Source organism: Plectrocnemia conspersa, unplaced genomic scaffold (genome assembly GCF_051122295.1).
Source record: "Plectrocnemia conspersa isolate PC_06_02 unplaced genomic scaffold, ASM5112229v1 ptg000001l, whole genome shotgun sequence".
Lineage (NCBI taxonomy): Eukaryota > Metazoa > Arthropoda > Insecta > Trichoptera > Polycentropodidae > Plectrocnemia > Plectrocnemia conspersa.
Window position 1 is genome coordinate 10,727,042 of NW_028277165.1, and position 20,013 is coordinate 10,747,054.

The 20,013-nt window shown below is 30.9% G+C and overlaps 2 protein-coding genes across 3 annotated transcripts in view; both read right to left on the reverse strand.

Moving 5' to 3' along the window:
- The window catches only part of AMPdeam (AMP deaminase), a 29,716-nt gene extending 20,559 nt beyond the window's left edge, over positions 1–9,157 (reverse strand). The window contains exon 1 of one of the 2 annotated variants that reach the window (XM_088192326.1): positions 9,000–9,157. In XM_088192326.1, the coding sequence (XP_088048452.1) occupies positions 9,000–9,132 (133 nt within the window). In that variant the 5' untranslated portion in view covers positions 9,133–9,157. Of the gene's footprint in view, positions 1–2,732; positions 2,896–8,999 lie in introns of those variants that run through there. The other variant, XM_088192334.1, reaches the window with a different exon arrangement.
- Positions 9,158–18,952: 9,795 nt separating this feature from the next.
- Positions 18,953–19,726, reverse strand: ATPsynCF6 (ATP synthase, coupling factor 6). The gene is made up of 3 exons (XM_088187449.1): positions 19,683–19,726; positions 19,348–19,505; positions 18,953–19,252 (listed from the first exon to the last, which is right to left on the reverse strand). The coding sequence occupies exons 2-3, from the start codon at positions 19,503–19,505 to the stop codon at positions 19,090–19,092; spliced, it is 321 nt and encodes a 106-aa protein (XP_088043575.1). The 5' UTR covers positions 19,683–19,726; the 3' UTR covers positions 18,953–19,089.
- Positions 19,727–20,013: the final 287 nt, after the last annotated feature.

Below are 20,013 nucleotides of genomic sequence, written 5' to 3' on the forward strand. Positions count from 1 at the left end.
TTATCCTTACGCGTGTTCTTGTTTTTAAAAAATACAATAACATTACAATTCCCAACCTTTAAATACATATTTAACATTATAAATTATATTAAAATTTAATTTAACCAGCTAATACTATTCTGTATAATTGATTAAAGTAACAATATGCTTAAAGATATGTATATATTTTTTAAAAAATCGTCCGGCAATGGCCGCAAGAATTGGGTAGATTTCTGTATATTTTTGTATTATTTTAATATCCATTATAAAACATTTTTGACCTCGTAACGATTTTACAATACGTTATTTAAACTTGGCTACGAATTATTTTTTTAATATATCATTTAAAAAAACTTATTGAGTTTTATTTTTTTGTTTAGTTGCCATTTTGAAACAATATGCAAATCAGGCTGGCTTGCAAACACAACTGAAATATTTTTAATATAAGTGAATCTATTTTTAGAATAATTTTCATATCGATATAATCAAAACTACGTCAGTTATCGTGTCCTAAAATTTCGTTGATTCCTCATTATATAACAAAAAAAATGTATTATTTTTGAATTGTCTTAATTGTAATATATACAAGATCTATTTTCAGAAAAAAGATGCATGGCGATATCATTAAAAATACAGTAGTTACCGTGTCCTCAAAAACCTACATAAATGACAAAAAAAAGCAAAAAACATTTTTTCAATTTTAATTTTATTTAAATTTGTATTTCAAAATATTTTAGACCTCTTTACAATTTTCTCTAAGATTTTTTAAACGGTTTTACGAATTTTGTAATACTTTAAATAGCCATAATTTTGAATAAAGATTCAGATCAGATCAAACTGGTTAGTGAACTTAGTCAATATATTAATAGGATCTATTTTTGAGAACGTTTCATAAATATAACATTAAAACTACAACAAAACCCAAATAAATAACAAAAAATGAAAAAAAAATTAATTAAACTCTTATTTGAATTTGTATCCTTAAACCTTTTTTACTTTTTAACTTTATTTTTTTTAATTTTTAATAGATGCCATTTTAAAACAAGATCATTTTTCATTTTTATAAGGCAAACTATCTTGAGTTTTCTTTATAAAATACATACTTCAAAATTTAACTATATGGGTGATCTAATTCGAGTTTCCTATATTGGCAACACTGTTAATCAGATAGCTGTTAATAATGTGGTTCTAATAACCCATACATCGGGTTGGAAGTTTTGTATTATTTCACGTTTTGGTAACGTCAACTGGCCGCTTTAATGCCGTTGGAGCACCTAAAAACCAACATCCGCCAAGTTATAGTCGAGATACACGTCACAACACCAGAAAAGCCTGAAGGACTGGCAGAGGCAATTCTTGAACTTCGTTATAATAATGCATTCGCATTGAATTGGTAAACAAAGCAGATGTGTATTATTTAACAATGCAAGAGCCGTACCGGTTTTTAAAAATATGTACGAGGAAATGATAAATAAGCCACTGCCTTTGAAACAAGTTATCTATGTAAACAAGTACATTCTAGTTTAATGAACATGAAAACAAAGCACAGAAGTCGACTGAACCCCGAAGATATGTCATTGTTTTTGTTGAGATATTGAAAAGATCTATTTAAAAATAAATTTAAATCAATATGATTAAATCGAAACATAAATGATTACAAAAATGTGAAATACATATATATTTTATTTTTATTTTAAAACGATAAAAATTTATTTTATTTAAGCTTCTATAATTTTTTCTACAGTTTCTCAACAAATATATATTTTTTATGAATAGTCGCCCTTTTAAAACTATAACCACAAAAATGTAAGCTTTTAAACGCTTTTCACTACTTTACATTTTTCTCTATAATTTTTTTAACAGTTATAATTTTTTTAATAGACGTCATTTTTAAACAAAATGGCGTTAGGCTAAGCCTGATAGTTTAGCCGAGTTTTTTACGATACCTATTTTCAGAAAAAGAATGGGTCTCATTGTTATATTAGATAATACTGCATTGATTTTTGTCGCGTCATGAATATATTTGCCTCTGCTATAGGTATATTTCTAAAGAAATCTACCTAAAAATACAGCTTTTAAGCCATCAGTATTTTAGCACGAAACAGACATTGACGTATACTAATTTTATACTCTCATCGTGTGCCTATTCAATATATAAACAATTTTAGTAACATTCAAAATATACTGAAAAAATAATTATTAATTTATTTATATTGAATACGCTTCACTGCGAAACAAATTTCACACATAAGTGTAAATAGGTTACAACTTTGATATGGAAGTATATAGTATACATACTACATACATATTTGGCAATGCTCCAGTATAAATGTGGAATATATACATGTGTAAATTAAAACATTTCAAAATTAATATATGTTCTTAAAGCGATAAACTGAAAAAATAAATAATTAAAAATAATACAACAAAAAAATAATTTGAATCAAATTAAAAACATATAAAATAGAACGGTTTTGAAAATTGTAAATGATACAGTTTTATACGTAAATATGAATCCGATAAACACGTACCGGAAAATCCTAAAGCAGTCCACTCGCGCTCAGTAAGCGCTATTTATAATCAGTGTTTATTTACGCAACGAATTAAACACCGAATTCGCTGATTGATAAGTTCAAACCAAAACACAAATCGAAACTTATAAATCGTGATTTTTGTAAGACAATGCGCGATATTATCAGTTGTGTGTATGTTTGTGTGTCGTCACTCGATTACAAAATCTTAACGGATCCAACCTGTGGAATCTGTTACACAATCATCGCACGTGGATTGAGCTGGTAACGACCGGTCTGTTTTATAGTGTTCGAAGCCGATTTTCAGGCGTCACAACGAATGTAGTTTGGCAGGATGGAACAATCGCGCACGTCGTGCTATTGTCGACTGAACGTCCCGATGTGAACCGAGCGTCGCCGCCTGGCACCGATCAACTTTTCGTGTTAGCACCGCCAAAAATGCGTCGTTATCTGCCTCGTATCTGTACACGTGGTCACATCGACAATTTCCCATCGATTCCCATCAAGCACGAAGAAAGTTTTTGCAAGAAAATGTATATGGGTCAAATGTATACATTTTTAAATTTGAGTGTTTAAACAAGCGTTTCTCAACCGGGGTATACGTAGCCCCCTTGGAGCCACATAATATTTCAAGGGTGCCTCCCTTGAAATATTATGTGGTAGTCGGTTAGTGGTGCGGAGCAAGTAAAGACGTTAAGTGCCTCGATCTTTGTACAAAGAATTATAATTTTCTACAATTTATGTGAATATGCGTTTTATATTTATTAAATTTAATTATCTTTACCGTAATATTCTTAAAAAGAAAAATATATTTTAGATAATCAAAGAAAAAATGTCGACAATACTCTGTCCGGGATTTTTATTTGGTTAAGACAAATATGAATTGTTTGTTGCTCAACAGTTGAGGCGCGCTGTCTGTGGATGCGTCCGTGGGCTGTAGATGTCTCCGAAGTGAGTCGCTCTAGATTCTGGACGTCGAGCTGGACTAGTAGATGAGGATAAGAAAGCGGTGGTTTCTGCGATCTTTGCTGGTCCAACGTTTAATCAGCTTCCTCTCGGTAACGATCCAAGTTGAAGATCTCTTGAAGTGGATGTTCAAGTCTGTGTCAGAATAAGCGTCGAAGAGGAAGTGATCAGGTGAAATCCCCGAGTAAAATTCCTCAGATTAACTGTCTGAGGGGAAGTAATCACTTCACGGTGGACTCTGTAGTCTGCCATTTTTCGGCGGGACGGCCAATCAGAGAAAGGTGGCGAATTTCTACGAATATAAATTGTTGTTTGCCAATAAGCAGATTGCAAACGACAACACTCGTTATCTACTCTAAATGCGATTAATCTTAATCCTTTATTATATATGGCGCGTATATAATTCGTTAAGTGGTCTCCCGCGGCGTTTGTTTTTAAACGCACACTAATTTTTATTTCAAGGTAAAAAATGCTTTTATCGCGAGTTGAACTGACCCTTTTTATTATGGTATGCGTTAATCTTTATGTCTATATTAACAATCGATAGCATGCTACCATGCAAGTTACGAAAAAAGAAAGACAAACCAGTTGAATACTTTTAAAAGCTTTGAGCAAGAAAACCTGTTATGAAGGTTCTTATTTTTGAAACTCATATATAAGAATAAATTAAACAATAGAATGTAACGGATAGGACAACACAAAAGCCCTCGTTACGTTAGAAAGAAAAAATCCCAAATGACCTTTTTTTTAGAGCCAAAGGCCACATCTAATTTCGTTGAATCTGGATTTAGTCGAGTAACTTCTCTCAAAAATTCGTAACTGTATTGATGTTGTAAATAGGGCGATCTTCGTTTTTCGTTAAAAATATTGCGACCTGATATCAATAAACTTGCTAATTTACATTGCACAAGGATCACATTAAATAAAGAGATATGTAAATGTATTACTTATTTTGTTTTTAAAAAATAATATATTATATAAGTTCATAAGAAATATATTTTGTAATTTTAAAATAAACGATATAATTTTTAACACGTACTTCTTCATTTATTTTTCTCGAGCAACTATTGTGAGAAGGGGGCGAAGAAAAATATTACACAGGCCCAAAAAGGTTAAGAAGCGCTGGTATAAACCAGGGGTTCTAAACACGTGGAGTACGTTCCTTCGTGAGAGGTATGGAGGTGTGAGTTTCCTTTTGACTTTAACTGTTATATCGCACAAAAGCGGTAACCGGTTTGGGTGTCTTGTTTCAAGCGAACTATAAATTCCATCAGTATAAAAAAACATATGTAATAAAACCCCTAAGATGGGATTTGCGATATGCGTATATATAAATTGGAAGAGTCAAGGAACCAGTGCGGTTACATTGTAAATATAATCACCTAGTGCAAGCATGCTTCTCTGGTCTGGTTGCCAGATAATGCAACTGACTTACTTCTTACAAAAAAGGTTTCTCAGATGCTTGTACATGAGAGAGTATAGAAATAGATCATATCTGTTTTTAATGGACACAAAATATCTACAGGTTATGTTGGGATATGATTCTCTTAAGTCGCATCGACGAGTGCATTTAGCAAAGCGCTTTATATTTGCATGCCACCTAATTACCAGCGCTTGCGTTCCCCAGCTTTGTTTAAAGTATAGCATTCAATAACAGGAATATTGAAAAAATCCACAATAAGAACAGCTATGTAACTTTTTAAACATATGTTGGATAATAGTGACTTGTTCTCATCTAGGTACTTACTAGTCTAGTCCTTAATGATATTATTGTAAATACTTTTATATGTAGTTGTTTCTGTGCAGGGTGTATTGGCGTAATGTTATTCCCTACATACTATAGTATATGTAAGTGAATATATAAATATTTTTTAATATATATAAAACAACGAAACGTTAATAATATAATATAGTAAGAATTACTTTAAAACATAGCAAACTGATAAAATATTTTTTTAAATTGCACACAAAAAATTCTGAAAGAAGAAAGTTTAATTCCACTACTATGTTTGTACTTTAAAGCTTTCATATATAATATAATTGCAAATAATAAAAAGTCTTACATTATATACAAAACACTGATCAACAAGCCATGTTTGTGAAATGGTTTAATTTTAACCTTTTAAATTGTTTTCTTCTCGCATGAAAACAAATTTATAAAATACTTATAAATATTCTAGAACTGGGATATATCGGCCGATGTTTTGGATACATTTCGATGGAAATCAAATATATATTAAACTGACTGGAAAGTTTTATTACAAACACTATATGTGTATCAATCACAATGGAAGAAACGTGGTTTTCACACTGTGCGGCATTTTATTTAAGAATTTTATCCCATAGTTCCACGGTTCTTGATTCTGTACTTGAAATTTACTTAACATAAAAATACATTTTTAAGTAGAATACTATTATATAAGTTCAGATGTTGAAAGAAAATTGAAAAAAGTGGTAATCCCAACGAGATTTTATCCTGCAAAGAAATCGTTAAAGCACATTTTAGGAATTCCTAAATCGAGCCATTGCTCAAGTTCTATGGAGCTAATCTACAAGAAAATATCGTACGAGACGACTACCGAGAGTTGAGATAGTTCTCTATCTTATTTTTAGGCGGTGAATTTGATCAAAGTAGATTAAAAATTAGGCCACCAGGTGCCATGCACCAAACTCGTTGGATGGCAAGAGCAATTTGTACTCTCTGAAAATATTACTACTCAGCTCTCAGTTCAAATTGACCAAGAAAGACAAGGCAGCACTGCAAGATGTGTGCTTTTTTATTGTGACATCCTACGTTAAGCAATGAATGCAATGTATTTCAGCATTAAAAACTCCTTACCAAGATCTGTGCTACATAAAGTTGAAGGTATATAAAAATGTTAACGAAATCATCTAAAAAGCAGCCTTAAAGAAGTTTAACTGACTTTATGGTATTTAACTGACGAAATAGCTGTCTTGTCACCATTCGACGAGTATCTTAATCAAAAAAAAAAAAAAATTCCTAAGAATTTGAACAAAGGAAATATATTGAGTTTTGGGCATTGATACATTCCGTCAACTGAAGAACTTAGCGGCTCATTGTATGGTGAGTTTATTAATAATTTAAAAGTTGTTCATATTTACATATGTAATTTTTTTCCCTAAAATTACTATAGATTTTATTTAAATAAAAAGTCGATGATTTTATATCCATCAAGAGAAGGAATTTATTCTCTAGTCTTAAACTTAATGATGGTTTTCTCCATCTTCATGAAAAAGCAATGATACATTTTTGAAAGGCAAAAATACTATATCTTTGATTAAAGCAGTGAACGATACAGCTGAAAGAACTGTAAAGTTGATGCAAGACTCTCATGCCTTGACTGCAGTAGAAGAGGAACAAAAATAATATTTACTTCGATGTGTACAAGACAGAGAGAGATGTACCCCGATAGTAAAAAAGATACTTTAAAATGAAAACATCCACAGTAATTACTTTGTTTAAATGTAAAATGTTAATCAATTCATGATTTAAATACATTCTGGTTTTGTTTTCCTGAAATTGCACGAAATTTGAAATTTTATCTTATCAACTCAGTGCAAAATGTCATTCTTTTAAACATAGAACGTGTTTTTGCTCTCACCAACGAAACGATAATCAGTCACGACTAGGGATTCCAATCCCGGGCCAAAATTTTGATCCCGGGATTTCGGTATTGCAATTAGTCGATCCCGGGACCAGTCCCGGGATAATTTTCATGTTATTTTATCGATAAAAATAATTTAAAATGAATAATACAAAATATTATTACATCTGTTTTTTATAACGTATAATGTATGAAGTAGTCTTAGTCTTGGGCTTAAAATAGAAAATAATATAATAAAAATAAAAAAGGGAAGGTCTTATATATTTATTTGAGAAGATAAAAATGAACTTTTGACAATGTATGTACATATGTACATTCATAGACAAAATTAATGGAAAACATTATTTTTAATAAAACTCACGAAGTAACATCAAAGCATCAAGCGTTTCATCATTTAGCCTTGATCTGATTTTGGTTCCTAAGCAGCCTGCTGCTGAAAAAGCACGTTCAGACTCACAGCCTCAAAGATTCACAGATGACGATTTTGTCAATAATAATTCGATTTTACTTGATAAATCAATTAATCCGAAAAATTCGGGATTATGTTTTATAATCCCGGGACTCATCGGGTATTGAAAATCGTTCGGGATCCGGGATCCCGGGATTGGAATCCCTAGTCACGACATATGGAATAAGTGTCTCATTTATTACAAACACATGATTTATCAATCGAAAATTTTCAAAAGTATGTTCCATGTTCCTCGATTCATACGTTAATAGGTAAATGAATGTCACCCGGGAGTCCAGAGGGGCGGAGACCCACGGAGAGGTGCAAAGCGCCGATTTTTTCTTTGTCGGTAATTTGGCACGGGTTGGGAGCTGATATTTCACTAATGAGTGTTAAGGGGCAATTAGAATATATTTAGAGGGTATGCGTATTAGATTTCGTAAAAAATATTTTTGTTCTTTATAAAGAACACCCTGTAATATTGATAACTTATAGTGTAAATTTCCGCTTTTGAATGAAAATTACTTAACAATGTAATTTTTGTACATTTAATCAAAATACACATGCTCAAAAATTTCCAACTGGACACTACAAACTTGAGATATTATTTTATTTTCCTATTTTCAAGTTGTCGAATATGGAGTTAGCAATTTTACACCTTAAGCCATTGATATGTATTGTATGTACATATAAAGAGTGATCCAACTTGTTTCCAAACTTAAAAAAAAAAACACAAATTTAATGTCGTCGGATTTTTTTCATTAATCGAACATTTGCTGTATTTCATTAACTATGAAAAATAATATTTATTAAATGGTCGCCTTCGCATCTTTTGCAGCTGCTGACCCGTTCGATATAATTTTCGATGACTTTTTCGTACATTTCGGGCGGAATCTTGGTTATAACTAGGCCGATGTTAGTTTTTAAGTCCTTCAATGTTTCGGGTTAGTCCCACAAAAAATCCAACGGCGTTAAAACGCATGATCCTGGCGGCCAGTTGATGTCACCAAAACGTGAAATAATGTGAGCTAGGAACGTTTTACGCAAAACTTTCAACGTTTCACCCGATGTCAAAAAAGCAAAAACTTGAAACATTCGATATACGTAACTGTTCCGTAAAGCGAAGACAATTCTATACCTGAATTATTTATACACATGGCAATACTAGTTTGAAACAATTCGAATAACAGCTGTTATTCGAATAAATTATGGCCGAGTTTGCTACTCTTACGACCTCTTTTTCGTGAAACGTCAAAAGTGACGTAGCGCGCAATGCAGCTGAACAAAACGTATTATGACACGAACGCCCGTTTAAGGGTGGCTCGCTCGTGTCGCAAATTGTGTCGTCGGCGTCGCGCGTGAAACTCTCCGTGCACGCGACGTCGCGTTTTTCCACTTTTCACCTTTGGAGTGTATCGATCGATCGAAAGTATTCAAGATCCGACTCACCCGATCTGGACTCTTCGACGTCGTTGTCGAAAGAAAAGGGGAAGCGTTGCGTGGAGCCGACCAAGTGCTCGCCGTGTAGCTCCTGTTCGTGTGCGTGCAGCCTTTTGGCAGGCGAGAGGCCTTCGCACTCCATTTCGTACGCACCCTCGCGGGACACTGCCACTCTCCGCCGACCGCTAGTGTTGCCGCTAGCCACCCGGTGACGTTTCGGCTCGCGATCGGGCGTCCCAAACTGCGGTTCGCGGTTTTTCCAATCGCACCCTTCGTAATTGGAAACTAATATCTTTACATAAATAATATATTTTCTTTTGTTGCTTCCTTGGGAGCGCCGAGATCTTTAAAACCGTCTAGAACTCTCAAGAACCACATTTCCTTGCAATAAAAACGGGACATTTGTTTTCTTAAAATAAAAATTAGGAAATATGTTTTACTGTGTATTTTTTTAAAGAATCATAGTTTTTTATAAATTACTGTTTTATTTAGAAAGCGAAGTAATGTACTTGGTCACCCAGCGAAAAATTGTAAATCGTTTTGAATTGTTTTTATTCATTTTAAAAAAAATTATGCTTTATTTTACCAAGCAACGTGAAAATTTTTCTCCCGTTTCAAAAGTTAGTATAGTGATATTTTATATTACAGCCGATTCCGCTCAATCGGGACACATTGGGCCCAAAACATTTTGTCCCAAGTAAGCGGTTGGCGAAATTTAAGGTTAAATTTAAAAACATAATTTTTTAACTTAATTAAATTATTGAAAAAAATATTGAATTACAGAAACATAATACATAATTATCAAGTATACGTATGAATACGAAAAAATAAAATAATAATACTAATAAGGACGGAATAGCTTAGTTTGTAACATCTCAGACTAGGAACTCTTGAGCCCCGGCGGCGGTACTCAAATTTTTATTTATAAAAAATCCGCTATTATTAAAAAAAACGGCCTCTGTTGAAATGACATCTATTGGTTATAAATTATATTACACATCGTAATTTATAATTAGATGTGTATTTATAGATGTCACCGATTTCCAGACTTTCCGTCTGGTGGTTACTTACTTGTAGGTTACTTACTCAGCTGGTACAGGCTTACTCCGTTGTAGCGCATTGGGCTTTCGCTGTCAGGTTACAGCGAAAGATTTAATTAAAAAAATAATAAAACAAAATCTTAAACAAACAATTATAATAACAGTCGACAACAAAATATACATGAAAATAATGTACATAATACGTTTTTCATTAAATGGCGCATTTTTCTGGCCAAATTCGTAGTTCTGTGCACGGCACGGCAAAAGCAATAAAATCGTACCGTCGTTGTTGCAGTGGAAACGTTCAGTTATTTAAGGTTCATATTAATACTTTTTATAACAATATTACGACTTACAATAAGTGAGAATTGTATGAAACATATCTAAACCGAATTTTGATTAATAGGTGGTCGCAAAAAACAATTAAAAATACACGTCAAAAGCAGTAAATCGTTACTGATCGTTTCAACTGCAACGGCGCCGACACAATTTTATTGATTTTGATGTGAATTTTTGACTTCTGAGAAATGATAATTATTTTTACTCCCTCATATTGACCAAAATTCGGTTTAAATATACTTTGATCAACCCTCTTATATCCGAAGTCTATAATAATATCGGTAGGGATAGATATTATTAAAACATAGTGCAATATCGAAGTGCAGTCAAACTACGGAGAGAGATGTGACATTTGTCTGTACTTCTTCTTCTGCTTATTATCCTCTAAGTCATTTCAGTTTTTTTAATATTTCTATTTCATTAATCAGCTAATGCATTTTTTTGGCCAAATTCAAGATGGGACAAACGCCTCCACCTGCTTCCCCCAAATGGGTCCCTGTTTTTTTATTACTTACGGCCTTCGAGTGTATTCATTAATCTCTAGGACATACCCATACCACCGGGTGAGAGTCTTTGAAGTAAGTCATTGTTATTGATATAATGCATGAGAAACTGGGTTCAAAACATGTAACGATGTATCGACATTTTTTCACTGACAACAGTATCAAAGTTGAACGGTTGTGCGAATTCGTGCTGTAACGTTTTTATTTTTAAAATATGTAAGTTTGGCGATTCTAAACATAAATTTATTTTTTATTGTATTGGTACGGAATTGCAGTTTGACGTTTGAATTTTACGTTACAACGTTAAACGACCTTTACCCCCAGAAAATTCATCTTTTTTATTTTGCAGTTTTTTAAAATAATTTTTAATAATTAAAAAAATGTAAATAATTCGTTTACCTGTTTTAAAAAAATGTGACGTTTAGTGATTCAAGCAACTGTTTGTTTTGGTTTCTGTACGACCTGGATATTCTATTTGGTGATTTTAAATCTATACCTGGTAGGAGATCCAACTTATCCCTTCTACATTTTTTGAGATTTGGACAAATAATAATATAATAATACAAACTTTAAACCATAGTTTTTTCAAAAATGAAAACAATTTTATTATTTTAACAAATATTATCAAATGGGTTTGAGATTGCAGCCGCCCCCAAAATTGGGCCGCTCCCAAATAACTCTAGAATATTATTTACATCCTTAAAATTAAAACATATTTCACTTATTTCAGTGAATATTTGAACTTATCTATCCGGTACAGGAACGTTTTCAGTATTCCATTTGTCTAAATTATTATGAATTATTAATTTTATATGTGCCCAATTGGTTAAATAAATTAGTTTTGTTTGTTGCCGTGCGTGTGTTCCTCAAAACTATGTTCATTAAAGTACTATTTCAGTAGAATCCATTGATTATTTCCAAAACGTTTGTCCACACCTTTTTCTCAAAAACGAGAGGAACCAAGCATAATTGCGAAAGAGACTAGACGATCAATACATTTGAAAAAAGGGCCAGTCTCGATGAAAACGAGACATATGGTCACTCTAGTGCCTTTTTTTAAAGAAAGTTTTGTTACAATTCATTACATCCTCGACTTTACGTGTATTCAATGAAGCAGTTTGAAGATTTCGACAATCCGTCTATGCTTAGTAGTTTTTAGCAGTTTCACAAACTTTTCAGTTTAACAAATTATAAAAAAAAAAATATTTAAAATATTTCAATAAATATTTTAAATATTTCAATTTTATAACTCAGGACATTCTGCTTTGGCATATTATTTATTTAAATAACAGCATTACACTTAATGCACACGACACAATAAACACTGATTCCTTCAATGCAGACTCTTTATTGCGTTAGAGATAGTTGACAACTTTTTTCCCCAGTAAAAGTGTTTATATATTACAAAACTAAAGTGATCCACCTTTTAGAAACCAATGCTATATGGTAAATCATTTAAAACATGGCCTCTTCTATTTTTACGTCCGTCATGGTTAAAAAACATTGCTTACATCAGTAGGTGGTTGAAAATTGAATTAATTTCATAATTTATATTTCAGTATGTACTATCAAAATGTAGAAAGAATATACATATTAACCATAAATATCATTTATAAAATAGGAAAACTATTTAGATTATCTTTTGCTACTATTTTGATAAAAATAAATACAACCTATTTTTAGAACTTTATTTAAAAAATCATATTTGTTATTTAAAAATAATGAGTTATAATATTATCACTGCCACGTTCTGAGATAGTGCGTGTCATAAGACTTATTTTTTGGAGATATTGATTCAAATAAAAGGTCATATAATTTATTAAACATTAGAACTACATTCGAAATAGAAATTATAAAACAAATTATATAATTTTACTGGTTCGCTCATTAACTAATCCAGGATTTCCAAAAATTTATAAATTTCCAAAAAGTTATGATTCTTACCTCAGACAAAACAAAACATATTTTTCAACCAAATAATAACATTTTTCGTTATTCGATTATTTATCAACAACGCAGTTAGTTTTTTCCAATATAATCAGTTTTGCGAAATATATCTTAGAACACCCATGGACATAACAGCTAAAAGAAAACCAACTGTTGCATACATTTTTATTGCCGAAATTCTAAAAATTATCTATATTTGAAAGTTAATATTATGCAGTTGTAGATTGGCATTGAATTATTAAAGCATACAGGCATATATTATTTAATGCATTATTAAAGCACGGTCTTAAACTCATATAAATTGGAATAATTGTATTATTATAAATTTTTACAATAAATTATTCAACACCACTGTTATTAGTCTTTATTTATTTGAACTTGTTTTTCATTAAATGTTTATTATTGTTAAATCGATTTCATGATTTAAGAAGTTTATTTTAATTTAAATCTCAGGTATGATAAACAGTGTACAAGTATTTTAAGCGTTAATTCACAAAATTTAATTCCATTAGAACCACGTCTTCTAGATACTATATGTAGATATTCTATACATTAGTCTTAAAGAAAATAAAATATAATATATTTATGCACACAAAATATACTAAATATTTTCGACGTCCTGGCGTCATCGGTGTAAGGGATCGTCATTAAATACATTAAGTTATTATTTAAGTTAAATTCGATTATTTACAAACGTATAATTTTGTCGTTTAAGGGGTACGCGAGTAAAATAGTTTGCCGACCACTGAAATACGCATTATGATTTAGTATTTTTATTTTTCAAATCGAAACCAGTACCGAAAGTACTTATACACATTACAAGTACTTTCGACACATTAATTTTCAACAATTAATAATTAATACGTCTATGTTACTTTTTAGTAGTCATTTAAAAAGACATAAATTCTACTTCAATAGAGTATAGTCTAAGTTTATTTTTGCATTCCTAACATAAAAACATCTAGAAACGACATATAATATATATTTTTTAGCTATTTTCTTAGAACTTCTGCTGACCTAGTACTCACTTGTTTGTTTTTAAATAGAAGGCAAAGATATATGCTATTATTAAATTTGCAACAATTTTGAATCCCATACATTTTGTGTAATTACTAATAGATACATAATGCGCTTGTAGCTTTGTTTGTGTCTCGTTCAGTGGTTGAAACAGAGTTGATGTGAAAGGGGAAGCGGCGGCTTTTCGGTTGATGATCGGCTTTGTTCCGCTTTTTGAGGGTTCAGATGAACTATCGCGTGTGCTAAGTCGTGAATATATAGTAAAAAATATTGGTAAAAGCTGGTCAATATAGTGGAGATTCTTTTGCTCTCCTTACTCTCGACGTTGGATCAATTGTGATGATTGTGATGATTTGAGGTGTCTTTCTTATAAGAAACCACTACGTAACAGTCGTAGTTTTAACAGTTACAGATTCGGCAACATGTTATTCTGGATAGCGTATTGTACCAGCTCGTCGGCAATTGTGAATACTATCATTTTTGTGTACGCAACGATTAACTTTTGTTTGTAGTATATTTGTGTATCAATCTACCTAATCTCTGTGCGACAAGTATTTTCCAACAATCGTCGATGTAACATACAAACAACATACTAATATATGTATTTAGCCTACCCTTGCTTTTATTTATTACTATTAAAATATATGTCAATTATTTTATTAAAACAAAATATATACAAATTCACGTATTCATTCGACGCTTAGAAAATATTTATTATCACTGCTTAATGGATATATTGAATGATAATTTGCTATGAAAACCAGGATTTTCAAACCAGAGCATCTAGATTATCTTTGATCTTATACGATGAAATATAAATATAGCTAGTTATAACCGACAACGGATAAAATTAAGGAATCGCCAGCAGTGCCAACCAAAATAAAATTAGAAGTTGATTTTATCAAATTATCATAATATAAATCTAATGATGCTGAGGAGGGCCGGATAATTTGACCCTTTAATATACTAATAATTTTGTTTTAAAATAACATTTTTATGTAAGCAAATTATTTTGCATGTTAAGTATGTATTATTTATCAAAAAACTCAAAGATTTTTATTTTTTGAGAATTTTTCAACAACAACCAGCATTATATTTCAGTAGTATAAGTCGATGACTAATACCCGAAAGATACGGGTTCGAATCCCATGTGAACCGTAGGGTTTTTCAATCTAGCAAATCAGAATAAATGATTATTACCATATTATTATACCGATCTATTATAACAGATTAGGTTTGTCTAGATGTGTCTAAATTCACTGATAAATATCGTGACGAATAATTAAAATTAAATCATAAATTGGTGGTAAGCTGTATAAAAGTTTATAATTAATGAAATAAATGTAACTAATTCATAGACCTTAATTTCAGATTTTTTTGTAAGCTCCCTTTCAATTTCGTTTGTAGTTCTAAGTCTTGATTCAAACATTTTTTTATGTTTTGTAACCATCTTCCATTTTTGTAGGTGTTCTATGCCTTGATTTATTATAATTCAATCTACGCGATTTTTTTGCGAAAATCAAGTTGTGACTATGTATTATTGCTTTAGCTAGTTTCTTGGACAAAATACCTTCAAATTTCAAGAGCCCTCTATATTTACTGTGCCCTCAATTTAAGATCATAACTAGATCTACTGACAAAGTTAAAATAGATGAGATATAAGCAGCAACATTCTTGTTGCAATATATAAATTCGTGCCTGTCAATCAATGTATATGACATAAAATATACATATGTAGATTGAAAGCTGATTTTTCAGTTATTTATTTTAAATTTCTTATTAATCCAGGCAATTTAATAACACAATTTTTGTAAAAATCTAAAAATCAAATAGTTTTGATATTATTTATTACATAATTAGGACTAAATATTTTATTAGAAACACAAAATTGAAAATATTTTGAAATTAAAATATATGTATATAATATAGTTTATGATCTTACCTTGTGAAAAGTTGTTGAAATGCTAATTTAACTATTAACTTTCGGCGATGTACACACAGTATAGATACAATAAAAAATAGTTATTTAAAATTGTAAAAGCACGACAAATAATCACTAAAATAGTTGTCGATTATTTTAATATAATTTTTGTAAATGAGACTACGCGATTATACTGTATAAATCCGCTTGATTATAAGATGGATGAAAATGTGCTTCATCGCACAGAAGTAGTAACTAATTTGGGTGTTTTATTTCAAGCGCATTAGTATTATATATATAGAAAACATATGCGATAAGCAGAAAAGTCATTTAGAGGGGACAGGTGTGGGTATTTCGCCCCCCCCCCCTCTCTGCAGCCAAAAAAATGCATGTCATTTATTGAAATACTATGAATCTTAATGAAATCAAAATATTAATAAAAACATTACTGATTGGCGAACTTTCACCCCCCCCCTCCCTCACTGGAAAAATATAAAATGACGTTCCTGATTCTGATCCTAATATTCTCGGGCTAGCCCTCAAAATAAATCTAAAAACAGTCTCAAATCTATCTTGAAAATATTTTCATTTCAGTGAAATCATATCGGAATACATTTTCACCAGTAGATATATATTTTTATTAGTAAAAAAATATAATTTATTTGTCAGGCGTTAGTACAATTATATGATTTCAATTTTTCAATGTGTAGTAATTTATATATTTACATACTTATATTTATTTATTTACATTCGATGTATAAATATTTTTTTAGAGAAGTCCAAATACATTTTCACCAGTAGATATATACTATTTCTAGCATATTTGAAAATATAATTTAACGGATAGAGGCTAATTAAATGAATGCTGCTCTATAATTTATATGAAACTCAATTTGACAGTTGCGAAACGTTCATTTGCTGTTCAAACACAAACCAAATCTAATGAAAGTTATAAAACTAATTATAGCTTTAGAAACAAACTAAACTAACTTATCTTTCATAAGAAAATAAACGGAAGAAGAAGTACAGACAGACATCGCAACTCGCATATTGCTTCTTAGTTTGTCTACACTTCGATATTACACTGTTTTAAAAATATGATAGTTATTCTTACCAAGATATTTACGGACTTCTAATATGAAATTATTGGTCAAATTATATTTAAAGCGAATTTTGACGAATAGGAGAGCAAAAAAAAGAATTATCACTTCTCAGAAGTCAAAAATTCACGTCAAAAGCAATAAACTCGTTACCGAGTGTTTCCACTGCAACAGCATCAACACGATTTTATTGCTTTTGTCGTGGATTTTTGCCTTCTGAGAAGGAATAATTTTTTTTGCGTCAAAATTCTGTTTAGATGTGCTTCATTCGATTCTCACTTATTGTAACTCGTAATATTGTTAAAAAGTCTTATTATGAACGCTAGATGATACGACTGTATTGCTTTTGAGGTGAATCCTAAACAGAGACTACCTTGAACTTTTCCAAAAAAATGCATGTAATTTAAAGAAAATCTATGTTAATGAAATGGAATTAATATAAAGACGACCAATAACTGGCCAACTTTTGCTCCCCCCCCCTCGGAAAAACTGAAACAATCTCCCTGGCGACAAATCTTCTAATATATTGTCTTGCGATATTTGCATGAATTGAAAAGTTCAATGAGAAAATTTAAGTACAACTGCATCAAATTTTAACATCTTAACATCTTTAACATTTTTATTCTCAACTTTAACACTGGCTGTTTAATTATAGAACAGTTTTTTAATAAATAATTCCTTTATCCTTTTATATATGTAGAAGTTTCGTAAGTTGAACTTTGGCAAAAGCTTCAAAGCATATAAATACATCTTTGTACAATAATTTTTACATTAAATATAACTTATCAATTTGATTATCACATAACAGTGATGCTATTAAAAATCTACTTTTGTTTATTTTTTGTTGTAGCCTGCCCAATGCGTTACAACGTGATAAATCTGTATTAACCGGGTAAGTCAATCAGACATAATAAATACTTACAAGTAAATGTTAATCACAGACAGTCTGGGAGTCGGTGACATATATATTATTAATTATACATTTTTTTCTGTAATACAGCTTATAATCAATAGGTGGGTTTCAATAATAGCGAATTTTTTTTATTAAAATTTGAGTGCAGCTGCTGGGACTCGAACCCGCAACCTCAGATTTACTAATCTGAGACGTTACAGACAGCACTACTCCGTTCTATTTTTCAATGTTAGTATAAAAAGTCGTGTATATTATCAGTTGTAGGCGATTCGTCAGTTGTGCTGCGATCTCACGTTTGGCTAATGCATCGTTGTCCGATCACATATTGTAAATAAATGATATAACTCAAGCGTATATAGACACAAGGAATGTCAGTTTAAACTGTTTAGTCAAAACTGGGAATTTCAACTGATGGTGTGTTTAATTGATAAATCCCTAAGTAAAATTAAGTTTATCCTTAAGTAAATTCAAGCATGGAGTTCAATTGAATACCTAAATATTTGCAGCTCACTCTCAATTTTACGTAGTTTCTTTGTTTAATCTTGAATCAATTAAATTTACAATATTATAAAATGATTATATTTTTTGTAATATAATTGCAATTGTTTTAAGTAGAATCATTGTATTTAAAAATACTGCCCTGCAGGACCCTATTTTGAATTTAACGCTATATTATGTTTATTAATTAGAAAGACATGAGTAATATGGTAAAAAATATAGTTAAAGAAGTTCAAAACTCTATGTAGATTTGCTGGTATTTTGGCATCATTAGTAGACATTACATTTTATTTATTAATTTTTTTGTTGTAACCTGACAGGCATAAGCCCAATGCATTACAATGGAGTAAATTTGTACTATCTAAATTAATCAGATATAATGAATACCAACAAGTAAGTACTAACTACAAGACTAAAAGTCTGGGAATCGGTGAAATCTACGATAATAATTATAAATTATTATGTGTAATATAATTTATAATCAGTAGACGTCACTGCAGCTGGGGCTGTTTTTTTTTTTATTAATAGCGCTTTTTTTTCATAAATAAAAATTTGGGTGCCGCTGCCAGGGCTCAAACTCACAACCTCAGAGATATTAGTCTGATACGTTACGGACTATGTTATTCCATCCTTATATAAAGTATAAGTCGTTTCATGGGAAGTGTAAAATCAAAACACAATTCGTAACTTAACAGAAGTTTATTCAGTATTATCCAGCTATTGTAAATGACATCTTTTTATGGAAAGAAATGTGTTTTTACTAAACATACAAATGTTTGTCGCAAAGCGATATTACAGTAGAGCAATGACGACAATTACATTTATTCTAAATTGATGGGATCCAATTTGGGTTGATCGAATTTAAACGTCGGGAATTGAGTCATGTCGGTTTTGCCATCACCGCCATAAATCTTGGCTAACTTTTCTAACTCTGATTTAAGTTCTAATTCGATCTGAGGTGTTGGGTCAACAAATTTTCCACCTCTGAAACAAAAATAACAAGTAATTAATATCTGAAGTGACATATATATGATCGATTAATTAATATAACGCTATTAAAGAGCAACCAAATTACGTACGGACTCTTCTGTTTGTATTCCCTGACTTTGTCGACGAAGAGCTGTTGAATTGGATCGGTGGCTTTTTGCATAGCCGGAGCTACGGAGCCAAGATTTCGGCTGCAAACCACAACGCGTTTGACAGCTTGCAATCTGTTCAACATGTTTGACACCAACATCTGTAACAAAAAGATAATACTTATATTATAACCTTAAAACAGTTACATAATACAAAAAAACATACATGGCTATATTTGACAATACGGTGACGTCATAATATAAAATTATATTAAAAATAATTACCGATTATTCAAACTATTGTACAATAAACGTGAAATACGATTATTTCAACTTACCTTTGCAGAACGAACGAAAATCACTAGGGTTCTGCTGTCAAGGCAGTGTTGCCAGCATTGAAAATAAAAACAACAATTCGTTTTCTCAAAAATTCAATTCATATTACTTTTGCTTTTAATTAGCATGACATAATTTCTATAATATTTTTAAAAGTTAATAATTTATATTTTTATATAAGATAAGAGGTAAGAGTTGTTATTTATTTTGTTTTACCCAAAGAAGGGAGATAAAATAAATGATAAAATTTATTGGTAAATAAAAGTTTTCTTATAAAACACTTTAAACCGTAAGCTTGATTATATTAAATTGTTTTACATTTAAATTATACTT

Coding starts and splice junctions, on each gene's coding strand:
- ATPsynCF6 (XM_088187449.1), bottom strand. CDS start 19,505: ATGTTGGTGTCAAACATGTTGAACAGATTGCAAGCTGTCAAACGCGTT. Junction 19,253..19,347: donor GAATACAAACAGAAGAGTCC/GTACGTAATTTG, acceptor TTTTTGTTTCAG/AGGTGGAAAATTTGTTGACC.